The 13,533-nt window shown below is 40.2% G+C and overlaps 1 protein-coding gene across 3 annotated transcripts in view; it reads right to left on the reverse strand.

The window, feature by feature from the left end:
- The window catches only part of TEK (TEK receptor tyrosine kinase), a 103,605-nt gene that overhangs the window by 13,666 nt on the left and 76,406 nt on the right, over positions 1 to 13,533 (reverse strand). For all 3 annotated transcript variants that reach the window (XM_073806057.1, XM_073806056.1, XM_033858007.2), the window contains 4 exons: positions 12,435 to 12,734; positions 4,286 to 4,440; positions 2,540 to 2,750; positions 122 to 232 (listed from right to left, as the gene is read on the reverse strand). In XM_073806057.1, the coding sequence (XP_073662158.1) occupies positions 122 to 232; positions 2,540 to 2,750; positions 4,286 to 4,440; positions 12,435 to 12,734 (777 nt within the window). The remainder of the gene's footprint in view (positions 1 to 121; positions 233 to 2,539; positions 2,751 to 4,285; positions 4,441 to 12,434; positions 12,735 to 13,533) is intronic.

A 13,533-nucleotide genomic window follows, 5' to 3' on the forward strand; every position in this document is an offset into this window, starting at 1 on the left:
AAAAAAAAATAGATAACAATCTTACATGACTGTCTTTCCTAATTTCAATATGGAATGTGCCTGTTTTTTTTTTTAAAAAAAAAAACAATCTGGCAGGAAAGACAGGAAAAGAGCATCTTACCACGATGTTCACACGCTCCTAAGAGATTGATGATGTTTGGGTGGTGTCCAAGTTTACAAAGCACCTCCAGTTCCCCAGCGAAGTCCCTGTGGTCGTCTTTGGAAGCATATTCTGGGAAGAAAGTAGAGTACTGATCCCTTTCTGTTACACCTCTTCAGAAACAACTGTCCCCCCTCTGCTTCCCAGAACCTTCAGGTACACTCAGCCACCATTAGGTCTGGAAAACTGTATAGAAATCAGAGATGACTATAATGCAGATGCTTCTTTATTGTTGGGGGCTGTCCTGTACAAAGTAGGATGTGTAGCTGCACCTCTGACCTGACCCACTAGATACCAGTAGCCCAACTGAAAATGTATCCGGAAATCACCAAATGTCCCCCCGGGGGCAAAATCACCCCTGCTTGAGAACCACTGCTCTGAAGTTTTCCTGTTGAAGCTCTCAAATACCCAGGGAAATGATCTGGCTCTTAGACTCTGGCTCTCCCAGCTAACTCTACCGTCCAGAGACAAATATGCTCAGGGATAAAAACAAAGTTGTAGTGAAACATCACCAGTAGTGTACGCACCTTGCTTTATTATGATAACTTTACTTTTTTCATAAACCAGTCCTACTGAAAAAACTCAAATCTCAATGACATTTTCATAGAAGTTGCTTGGTAGTCAGGAAACGGTTGCATTTATTTCTGTTCCTTTCATTCCATCTGTCCGCTAGCACTTTGATCAGAGGGAGAACCACCAGTCAGGCTGAAGAGAAAGCTCTTTGGCCAGTGCACAACTGGCTGATCAGCCTTGAGTCGGTGACAGTATGCTATTATGGCTTTTTGAAGAAATAACATTGGGGGAAAGGGTGAGAAGGGAGCTGGTAGCCATGTGCATCCCTGAACATGCTTGGAAATGATGGGATTGTTTCATATGGGCTAAGGGTACCCATAAGGCTGACAAGTAGGCAATTCCAAGTCAAGGACCCTGTTTATACCACAGGGACCTGAGGGTCAATACCTTGGAAGCATTTAAAAAACAAAGCTCTTTATAATAAGGTTGTCAGTAGCTGCCCTCTTTGCATGCATGACTTTTCCTGCAAAAAGTGTCTGCCCTGGTGCCCTGTTAAGCTATTCTACCTCTTCACATGGGCATGAGATAGACAATCAGCTCAGGTCAGATGCCAATAAACACTGATGGTACCAAGTTCTGCACCCTCTCTCCTCTCACTATTTTTACTGCTTCCTAAAGCTCCCTGTAACTAAAGTAGCAAAATGAAAAAGGGATTTCTGGGTGCTAAGCAAGAGGTGTGTGTGGGGGGGGGGGGTTAGAAACATTATTGTCTCTAAGCATAAATGATACTGTGTTTATTCTGTTTTGTTCATTTTCTGACATAGTGTTTTCCAGCAATGTGGAAAACAACGATGATTTGAAAAGATTTAGGGTTAATTGTCATCTTAGGCTTAATATTGCCGTCAAAAAGAAGGAAAACCCATCAGCAACCTCAGAGAGTCCTTACTATGGAGCTGCCCAATGAAACTAGTAACTACATTGCTGGCTCTAATACGCCACTTTTCAAGCCTGTGTGCTGTAAAAGCAACAGTGCAGCTTCGCAGTCATTTCTAAACTGTCGTTTCACCCGGAAGAGAAGACAGCTAGTATTGCCAGGGAACAAGTCTTTCTGCTTTCTCAGAAGATCTGATGAAATGGATAGGCCCCAAGCAGTCTTTTTTTTTTTTTTCCTTCCCCCAAGCAGTCTTGAACACAACTGGAAAAGATCTAGTTCCTGTGACCATACATCAAGGGTTTTCAAACTCGAGTGTGCAGAAGAGCCACTGAGCAAGCTTAAAAACACAGATTTTTCATGCGCCATCCCAGAAATTAGAATACAGTAGAACCATGAGGGGGAGAAACCCAAGTAGATGCATTTCTAACCATATTTCTAGGAATGTTGATGCAATTAATCCATGAAGATAGTGGTTTGCCAAGTGTGGTCTCCCAAGCCTCAGAATCAGCATCACATGGGAACTAATTAGAAATCCAAGTTCTGTGGCCCTGCGCCAGACTTGCTGTATCAGAAACTGTGGGGTGGAGCTGAAGAATCTGGTTTTTTAACAAGCCTTCCAGGTGATTCGGATGTTTTGAGAACCACTGGATTAAGAAAAATAATGCTCCCCCAGAGTCAGCAGGGTATGACAGAGAATCTGTATTCTCACATCCCAAGGAATCATGACAGTGGTATCTAAATAGCTTATGCCTTCATGTTTACATCCTGACCCTCAAAGGAAACATCACCTTCAGTTGCACATAACAGCTCTACCTGACGCCACGCCAATTTTTTGTTTAAAGAGTGTAAGACCTTAGAGGAAAGATTCAACAGGAAGTCAAGCTGTCCCCCCACCCTAGTAAAATGCTGACTCGAGCAGTCCAAGCACTGACCTTTCATTCTCTTTATGGCAGCGTCCATCCGTAACCCATCCTTCTTGATGCGAGCTTTCAGAACCTGGCCAAAATTACCCTCCCCAATCACATCTTGAAATTTGATGTCATTCCAGTCAAGCACTGGATAAATTGTAGGATCTGGGTTGTTTTTGGCCTTCCTGTTCAGGGCCAGAGTTCCTGAGTTGAATTGCACAGCTGGTTCTTCCCGCTAGAAAAATAATGGTTTTGTGTCAGGACTTTTCATAATTTTAAGATACATAATACCTCCTGATTGGTACCCACACTGGGTGAAAAAAGAAATACTGTATCCAATTCTAGAATGAAAACGGAAATAGGGTTCATTGAACAGGCCCACTCGGATGAAGTGGCTGCCTATAGAGCTGCATGGGCACAACCACAGGCCTCAGTGGCAAAGCACGCCACAATCAATTAGTTATGTCTGCAGAGGTGAGGGAGGGGAGGATAACAACATGTATGCCACGAAATAGCACATCCCTGAGTTAGTCACACTTGAGTTTCTACTCTGCTGTGGAATGAGCCGGTGTTGAGTTCTGATCTGGAAAAGAGCTCAGAGACCTATCTGGGTCAGTCACAGCACACACCTCTGTGAGAGCTTTGTTTCCTAGCGTCATCTTGGTCTATTCTTGGCTCTTACTCACTCTCTCCAACTTTTCCTAAAGCTCAGAATCTCTCAAGCCCACTCTGGCGCAGACACTGGCCCCAAGATGACTGATGCTTAGAGCAAAACCCAACAGGGTGTCTCCCTTTCTCCTGAGTTTCAGTGGCTGCTGATGGTATCAGGACAAAGCATCAGTACCATGATGCGCTCTAGCACTCTCTACCCCCTTGCTGGTCCTTCCTCTACAGGGACAGCCTGAGTTGAGCCAGCTCTGGCAAGGAGTCGGATTACAGAGCCTCCCTTGTTCTGTACTGAAGGGAATCTCAGGGACTCACGTACAGGAAGGTATACCTCATTTGGAATATGTAATTGTACTCAATGTTTCATATACAGAATCAATAAAGTTGGGTACAGATTAATTTTACAGAGCTTGAAACCACGAACTAGAGAAATGTTCAGGCTGTAGTAGAGCAAAGGACTCAACTAGGGTGCCTATAGGTAAAGTAGGATTTTCTAAACTTTTTACTGGTCAAAATTCCTAGATGAAAGAAAGAGGCCATGCCAAGCACCACGAACTATGGCTGCAGACCGAAGGGTGCACAGGAATGGAGATACACACGTATATGTAATCCATACATATAGGAGGGATAATAGAATTGAAAGAGGTATTAGAGGTACAAAATGGAAACTGGAAACAGGGAAATGTGGGGAAAACTGGTCTAGTGCAAATCTTCATCACCTATCACTCTGAGGTCTGGTTACCCTTATGCCCTTCATTACCAAAAATGTTCAGTTCCTTCTATTACAAGATTACCCTCGCTGGTGACTTATTACTAGTATGACTGTATTCTCTTTCTGATGGGGCAGTAGTCCTGCTTTAGGCTTGGTCTCCTGCATACTTATTAAGAGCAACCTTTTCATTCTTAGAATTGTTCTGATTTGGACAAGAAATCATATAGTCATGCTATTTATCTCCCATTTCATAATGGAAGACAAAGAAAAGATGAAACTTGCCTAAGGGAAATATTTGCTTTACAGGTAAAATTTTTGACCCACATCTTTAAAATGAAGGTTCTGCATATATGTGGACTTGCACTTATTACTATTAGGAAGATGAGACATACCACGTTTTGGAAGGCTTGGGCCATTCTTCTTTGGACGTTTGCCCTCTTCAACTGCAACATGATCAGAAAGGCCAACAGCACCGTCAGGCAGGTCATTCCCGCTGAGCCAAGGATGGCGATCAGCAGCATCTTCCCACCTCCGAGGTCTGCTGGGGCTGTGCCGGAGAACACAGGAGAAGGAGCAGGTTAGTCTAGGTAGAGAGAGAGGCCAAGACCATCTGCGGGAGAAGTCACAGTGTAATGGGAGTGTAATGGCAGCCTGAGCCCAGCCTGAGCCCTGCTAGGTGACCTTGGGCTACTCATTTATTTTCTGGAACTCAATGGAGATGACTCACAGGGCTGTTCTAAGTTCAGAGAAATGTGCAAAAGGCATTTTTTTAAAATGGCAACATGCTAATCACTAATTGTTGTCCTTTGTTCAACTTTCACTTCCAAGTACAGGCCCAAGCAGATGAACATTACCGAGCAAGAGTGAGAATGGCTAATTAGATCTATGACTTTGGGTAAGTGACTAAACCTCCCTGCACAATTTAACCACCTAGAAAAGCTTTAAAGCTCTGCAACTCTAAAGAGCATAGGGTCTGCTTTGGCTTGTTTCTTGTTTTAAGGAGCTGATGGAGATTTTCTTACTACGCACTCTGATCTGAAGTGCCGGATGCAAGGCCTCTGCATGAAGCACCCTGTGAAAAACTGAAACTAGACGAAGCACAAAGGAAAACAAACAAAAACAATCTGCAAAACCTCTGAAAAAAAAGCCTCTGCACCTGTTGCTCTTGTGGAGTTTAGCATCTTCAATGGAGGCTCCTATTGCAGGGGGACCTTCAAGATGGTGGAGTAAGACCCAGAGATTACCTTCCTCCCCACAAATACATCAAAAGTACACCTACATGTGGAACAACTCCTACAGAACACCTACTGAACGCTGGCAGAAGACCTCAGACTTCCCAAAAGGCAAGAAACTCCCCCCTGCATACCTGGCCACATGGCTGACAGGGTCTTGGTGCTCCGGCCTGGTGTCAGGCCTGAGCCTCTGAGGTGGGAGAGCCGAGTTCAGGACATTGGACCATCAGAGACTGCCCAGCCCCACATAATATCAATTGACAAGAGCTCTCCCAGAGATCTCCATCTCAACACTAAGACCCAGCTCCACCCAACAGCCAGCAAGCTCCAGTGCTGGACGCCCCATGCCAAACAACTAGCAAGACAGGAACACAACACCACCAATTAGCAGAGAGGCTGCCTAAAATCATAATAAGTTCACAGACACCACAAAACAAACCGCTGGACATGGCCCTGCACAACAGAAAGAAAAGATCCAGCCTCATCCACCAGAACACAGGCACCAGTCCCCTCCACCAGGAAGCCTACACAACCCACTGACCCAACCTCACCCACTGGGGGCAGACACCAAAAAAAAAGGGAACTACGAACCTGCAGCCTGTGAAAAGGAGACCCCAAACACAGTAAGTTAAGCAAAATGAGAAGACAGAGAAATATGCAGCAGATGTAGGAGCAAGGTAAAAACCCACCAGACCAAACAAATGAAGAGGAAATAGGCAGTCTATCTGAAAAAGAAGTCAGAATAGTGATAGTAAAGATGATCCAAAATCTAGGAAATAGAATGGAGAAAATACAAGAAATGTTTAACAAGGACCTAGAAGAACTAAAGGGCAAACAAACAATACTGAACAACACAATAAGTGAAATTAAAAATACTCTAGAAGGAATCAATAGCAGAATAACTGAGGCAGAAGAATGGATAAGTGACCTGGAAGATAAAATAGTGGAAATAACTACCACAGAGCAGAATAAAGAAAAAAGAATGAAAAGAATTGAGGACAGTCTCAGAGACCTCTGGGATAACATTAAATGCACCAACATTTGAATTATAGGGGTCCCAGAAGAAGGAGAGAGAAAGAAAGGGTCTGAGAAAATATTTGAAAAGATTACAGTTGAAAACTTCCCTAACATGGGAAAGAAAGTAAGTCCAGGAAGTGCAGAGAGTCCCATACAGGATAAATCCAAGGAGAAACATGCCAAGACACATATTAATCAAACTATCAAAAGTTAAATACAAAGAAAAATTATTAAAAGCTGCAAGGGAAAAGCAACAAATAATATACGAGGGAATGCCCATAAGGTTAACAGCTGATCTTTCAGCAGAAACTCTGCAGGCCAGCAGGGAGTGGCAAGACATATTTAAAGTGATGAAAGGGAAAAACCTACAACCAAGATTATTCTACCCAGCAAGGATCTCATTCAGATTCCACGGAGAAATTAAAACCTTTACAGACAAGCAAAAGCTAAGAGAATTCAGAACCAGCAAACCAGCTTTGCAACAAATGCTAAAGGAACTTCTCTAGGCAGGAAATACAAGAGAAGGAAAGACCTACAAAAACAAACTCAAAACAATTAAGAAAATGGTAATAGGAACTTACTTATCAATAATTACCTTAAATGTAAATGGATTAAATGCTCCAACGAAAAGACATAGGCTGGCTGAATGGATACAAAAACAAGACCCGTATGTATGCTGTCTACAAGAGACCTACTTCAGACCTAGGGACACATACAGACTGAAAGTGAAGGGATGAAAAAAGATATTCCATGCAAATGGAAATCAAAAGAAAGCCAGAGAAGCAATTCTCATATCAGACAAAATAGACTTTAAAATAAAGACTATTACAAGAGACCAAGAAGGACACTACATAATGATCAAGGGATCAATCCAAGAAGAAGATATAACAATTGTAAATATTTATGCATCCAACATAGGAGCACCTCAATACATAAGGCAAATGCTAACAGCCATAAAAGGGGAAATGGACAGTCACACAATAATAGTAGGGGACTTTAACACCCCACTTTCACCAATGGAGAGGTCATCCAAAATGAAAATAAATAAGGAAACACACGCTTTAAATGACACATTAGACAAGATGGACTTAATTCATATTTATAAGAGATTCCATCCAAAAAACACAGAATACACTTTCTTTTCAAGGGCTCATGGAACATTCTCCAGGATAGATCATATCTTGGGTCACAAATTGAGCCTTGGTAAATTTAAGAAAACTGAAATCCTATCAAGTATCTTTTCTGACCACAACGCTATGATATCAATTATAGGGAAAAAACTGTAAAAAATACAAACATATGGAGGCTAAACAATACACTACTAAATAACCAAGACATCACTGAAGAAATCAAAGAGGAAATCAAAAAATACCTAGGAACAAATGACAATGAAAACACGATGACACAAAACCTATGGGATGCAGCAAAAGCAATTCTAAGAGGGAAGTTTATAGCAATACAATACTACCTGAAGAAACAAACAAAAAAATCTCAAATAAACAACCTAATCTTACAACTAAAGCAATGAGAGAAAGAAGAACAAGAAAACCTCAAAGTTAGCAGAGGGAAAGAAATCATAAAGATCAGACCAGAAATAAATGAAAAAGAAATGAAGGAAACGAGAGCAAAGATCAATAAAACTAAAAGCTGGTTCTTTGAGAAGATAAACAAAATAGATAAACCATTAGCCAGACTCATCAAGAAAAAAAGGGAGAAGACTCAAATCAACAGAATTAGAAATGAAAAAGAAGTAACAACTGACACTGCAGAAATACAAAGGATCATGAGAGATTACTACAAGCAACTATGTGAATAAAATGGACAACCTGGAAGAAATGGACAAATTCTTAGAAAAGCACAATCTTCCGAGACTGAACCAGGAAGAAATAGAAAATATGAACAGACCAATCACAAGCACTGAAACTGAAACTGTGATTAAAAATCTTCCAACAAACAAATGCCCAGGACCAGATGGCTTCACAGGCAAATTCTATCAAACATTTAGAGAAGAGCTAACACCTATCCTTCTCAAACTATTCCAAAATATAGCAGAGGGAGGAACACTCTGAAACTCATTCTATGAGGCCACTATCACCCTGATACCAAAGCCAGACAAAGATGTCACAAAAAAAGAAAACTACAAGCCAATATCACTGATGAAAATAGATGCAAATCTCCTCAACAAAATACTAGCAAACAGAATCCAACAGCACATTAAAAGGATCATACACCATGATCAAGTGGGGTTTATCCCAGGAATGCAAGGATTCTTCAATATATGCAAATCAATCAATGTGATACACCATATTAACAAATTGAAGGAGAAAAACCATATGATCATCTCAATTGATGCAGAAAAAGCTTTTGACAAAATTCAACACCTATTTATGATAAAAACTCTCCATAAAGTAGGCATAGAGGGAACCTACCTCAACATAATAAAGGCCATATATGACAAACCCACAGCCAATATCATCCTCAATGGTGAAAAATTGAAACCATTTCCACTAAGATCAGGAAAAAGACAAGGTTGCCCACTCTCACCACTATTATTCAACATAGTTTTGGAAGTTTTAGCCACAGCAATCCGAGAAGAAAAAGAAATTAAAGGAATCCAAATCAGAAAAGAAGTAAAGCTGTCACTGTTTGCAGATGACATGATACTATACATAGAGAATCCTAAAGATGCTACCAGAAAACTACGAGAGCTAATCAATGAATTTGGTAAAGTTGCAGGATACAAAATTAATGCACAGAAATCTCTTGGACTCCTATACACTAATGATGAAAAATCTGAAAGGGAAATTAAGGAAGCACTTCCATTTACCATTACAACAAAAAGAATAAAATAACTAGGAATAAACCTACTTAAGAAGACAAAAGACCCGTATGCAGAATACAATAAGACACTGATGAAAGAAATTCAAGATGATATAAACAGATGGCGAGATATACGATGTTCTTTCATTGGAAAAATCAACATTGTGAAAATGACTATACTACCCAAAGCAATCTACAGATTCAGTGCAATCCCTATCAAACTACCAATGGCATTTTTCACAGATCTAGAACAAAAAATTTCACAATTTGTATGTAACCACAAAAGACCCCTAACAGCCAAAGCCATCTTGAGAAAGGAAAAAAGGAGCTGGAGCAATCAGGCTCCCTGACTTCAGACTATACTACAAAGCTACAGTAATCAAGACAGTATGGTACTGGCACAAAAACAGAAATATAGATCAATGGAACAGAATAGAAAGCCCAGAGATTAACCCATGCACATATGGTCACCTTATCTTTAATAAAGGAAGCAAGAGTATAAAATGGAGAAAAGATACCCTCTTCAATAAGTGGCACTGGGAAAACTGGACAGGTACACGTAAAAGAATGAAATTAGAACACCATACAAAAAATAAACTCAAAATGGATTAAAGACCTAAATGTAAGGCCAGACACTATAAAACTCTTAGAGGAAAACATAGGTAGAACACTCCATGACATAAATCACAGCAAGATCCTTTTTGACCCACCTCCTAGAGAAATGGAAATAAAAACAAAAATAAACAAATGGGACCTAATGAAACTTAAAACCTTTTGCACAGCAAAGGAAACCATAAACAAGACGAAAAGACAACCCTCAGAATGGGAGAAAATATTTGCAGATGAAGCAACTGACAAAAGATTCATCTCCAAAATATACAAGCAGCTCATGTGCTCAATATCAAAAAAACAAACAACCCAGTCCAAAAATGGGCAGAAGACCTAAGTAGACATTTCTCCAAAGAAGATATACAGATTGCCAATAAATACATGAAAGGATGCTCAACATCACTAATCATTAGAGAAATGCAAATCAGATCTGCAATGAGGTATCACCTCACACCGGTCAGAATAGCCATCATCAAAAAATCTAGAAACAAGAAATGCTGGACAGGGTGTGGAGAAAAGGAAACCCTCTTGCACTGTTGATGGGAATGTAACTTGATACAGCCACTATGGAGAATAGTATGGAAGTTCCTTAAAAAATGAAAAATAGAACTACCATATGACCTGGCAATACCACTACTGGGCATATACCCTGAGAAAACCATAATTCAAAAAGAGTCATGTACCACAATGTTCACTGAAGCACTATTTACAATAGCCAGGACATGGAAGCAACCTAAGTGTCCATCAACAGATGAGTGGATAAAGAAGATGTGGCACATATATGCAATGGAATATTACTCAGCCATAAAAACAAACAAACGAGAGTCTGTCATACAGAGTGAAGTAAGTCAGAAAGAGAAAAACAAATACCGTATGCTAACACATATATATGGAATCTAAAAACAAAATTGTTTTGATGAACCTAGGAGCAGGACAGGAATAAAGATGTAGATGTAGAGAATGGACTTGAGGACACAGGGAGGGGGAAGGGTAAGCTGGGGCGAAATGAGAGAGTAGCCTTGACATATATACACTACCAAATATGAAATAGATAGCTAGTGGGAAGCAGCTGCATAGCACAGGGAGATCAGCTTGGTGCTTTGTGACCACCTAGAGGGGTGGGATAGGGAGGGTGGAGGGAGACACAAGAGGGAGGCGATATGGAGATATATATATACATATAACTGATTCACTTTGTTATACAGCAGAAACTAACACAACATTGTAAAGCAATTATACTACAATAAAGATGTTAAAAAAAAAAGCTGATAGAGAAAACCTGAGGATACCAATGGGACAAAGAAAGAAGGAAGGAAAGAAGAGAGAGAGAGGAAAAACCATTAAGTTTTGGGCTCAGGTCAAAATAACTATTAAAGACTATGGTATAACCCCTCCACTTCTTTCCCTTATTTAAATTCAAATAAAGATAAATTCAATGTATTTTTATGAGAAACAGCATGTAGAGCATGATCCTATCTTTTAACAATTATTCTTTTGTGATTAGCTACCTTTCCTTCTATCTCCGTTTTATACGTGCATAAAGAGATGTCTGAAATGGGATGATGAGGGTTGTTTAGTTTTGTTACCTCTTGTTCTAAAATTTTTCTTAGTATTTTATTTATAACTTGGATTTAGGGCCTGTACATGTTTTACCGAAACACAAGTAACTATTGAAATTATGCATTTATTAGGAGTGTCAGGTGAAAACTATTGAATACAATTCTCTATAATTGGCAGACCCATCATTCCTTGCATATTTCAAACATGTTCCAAAGAATCAGCACTGAGAACAGGGCTTGCTTGATTTTATTTCTTAAGCCCTAGGTAGGCCCCAAGAGAACCAAGAAGTTTTTAGTGCTATAACATTTTCTGTAAAAATACTCTGGTCTGAATTATAAATTTGCAGAAATCACCATTTCCCTCTAATGTCCCTCTAGCTACATTCCCTTGCACAAGCTGTATAGCACAGAGGGCAAGGAAGTGCAATTTCAGACAGACCTCAGAGGGAAGGCTCTCCAGGAGCTGCAGTTCTTCCCACCCCCGGGGTCCTTTTTCACTAATTACATTCAACAGGTTTTACCAATCACAAACACTGGAGAGGATGAAGAGGTACAACCCTCCAGTTATGAAATAAATAAGCCACGGGGATGTAATATACAGCATATGGAATGTAGTCAATATTATTGTAATCACTTTGTATGGAGACAGATGACTACTAGCCTTATTGTGGTGATCATTTCATAATATATGCAAATGTCAAATCACTATGTAGTGCTCTTGAAACTAACATAATATTGTACATTACATCAACTATATTTCAATTTCAAAAAGTCTCAAACACTGGGCCTCGTGTGCTTGGCACTCTGAGCGATCTCTATCTCAAAGGGCTTATTCTCTCTGGAGTGGGGGTTAACGGTGGATGTGGAAACATAATAACCTGGATCTGAAAAGTAAGAGAAAACTCGGACTACCATAGTGTCATCCAAGGTAAAAGAGGGTTCGTTCTGAGAAAGAGTGGAGTGTGGTTCCTGGAGCGCCCACTGCACCACGCAGGGCTGTCTCCACTAAGCTGGGTCCTCTGTCTTCCTTCTGCATGGAATCACATTCATATCCGTCAGAGCTTCAGTTGCTGCATGGGGAGTGCTGATGGGCTAAGTTCACCTAAGTTTTCGTGATAGATAACAGATCAACGGGTTATCCTTCCAAGGGGCATTTTCATTCCAAGGACCTCTTTAGAGATGGTGACGCCTACCAGCCCATTATGTCACATGATGCGAATATGGGGTAAATATCGTAAGACAGTGGGGCTTTTCTGATACTCTCTAGAAATAATTCTATGTAAATACCTGTCCACTCTACCAACCTTGAGATTCAGAAAGAGTCATCAGTTCATGAGAAAAGGTTGGATTGCTTGACCCTATGTTGTTCTCTGCAAAGATGTCCACCTGGTAAGCTGTTTGGGGCTCCAGGCCCTTGAGCTGATACTGGGTGATGGTGGCATTCTTGATCTTCACATCAATGTGCTGGTCTTCATTCTTGCCCTGAACCTTGTAACGGATGATAATAGAAGAAATAGAATAGCCATCCAGGATTGTCCAAGAGATCACAGCTGAGGAGTCTGTGATGTTGGAAATCTTGATGTTTTCTGGTTGAGGAGGGAGAACTAGAAATTTAAAACAAACAAACAACATATTACTTAAGATACATTACCATCTCTTTGATTATTATGCTTCTGAGAGAGAGTTAATATCAGCTCATAAACCATGAATGGCCAGTAAGTGTTATCTCAGAGGGTAACTCCAATCAGTTGGTAGTGGACTCGACGCAGACTTGACAAGTGGCTGCAGACAGGAAAATGGCAACACACACACATCACATATTTGCCATCCTTAAACTAAATTAAGACCTCGGAAATTCTGTTACTCCACAAACTGCTATTACACTGTTTTTGATACTGAGGAAAACAGAAAAATGTTGATAGCTGACATTTATATAGGCCCTTCCATATAGTAACTCATTGACTCCTCATAACAATCTTACTGTAAGTATTGAGGCTCAGAGAGGTTACGTGACTTGGCTGAGGTCACACAGCTTTTAAGAAATAGATTCAAGTAGAAGAAATAAGATTCCTATTAGTCTGTAGTTAGCCACTGGTCCATAGGGCCTATCCGTATTAAGCACTTGTTAGAAAATATGTTAAGCACTTAGCAGACATATTCAAAAAGCAAGATGGAGACTATATATGCATGTGCACACTTATGGATGTACTTAATGTATTAAAATTATACAACATTGAATGGAAAGATACATAATAAACTCATAATTTTGGTTGTCTGTGGGGAGAGGGGGAGAGAATTAGATTGGGGATGATGGTCAAAGAGGATTTTGATATATCTGTATTGTGGAATTACTTCCACAAAAAGGCTGAAAGCAAATATGACAAAATGTTAAGAGTTGTTAAT

This window comes from Tursiops truncatus, chromosome 6, assembly GCF_011762595.2.
Source record: "Tursiops truncatus isolate mTurTru1 chromosome 6, mTurTru1.mat.Y, whole genome shotgun sequence".
Lineage (NCBI taxonomy): Eukaryota > Metazoa > Chordata > Mammalia > Artiodactyla > Delphinidae > Tursiops > Tursiops truncatus.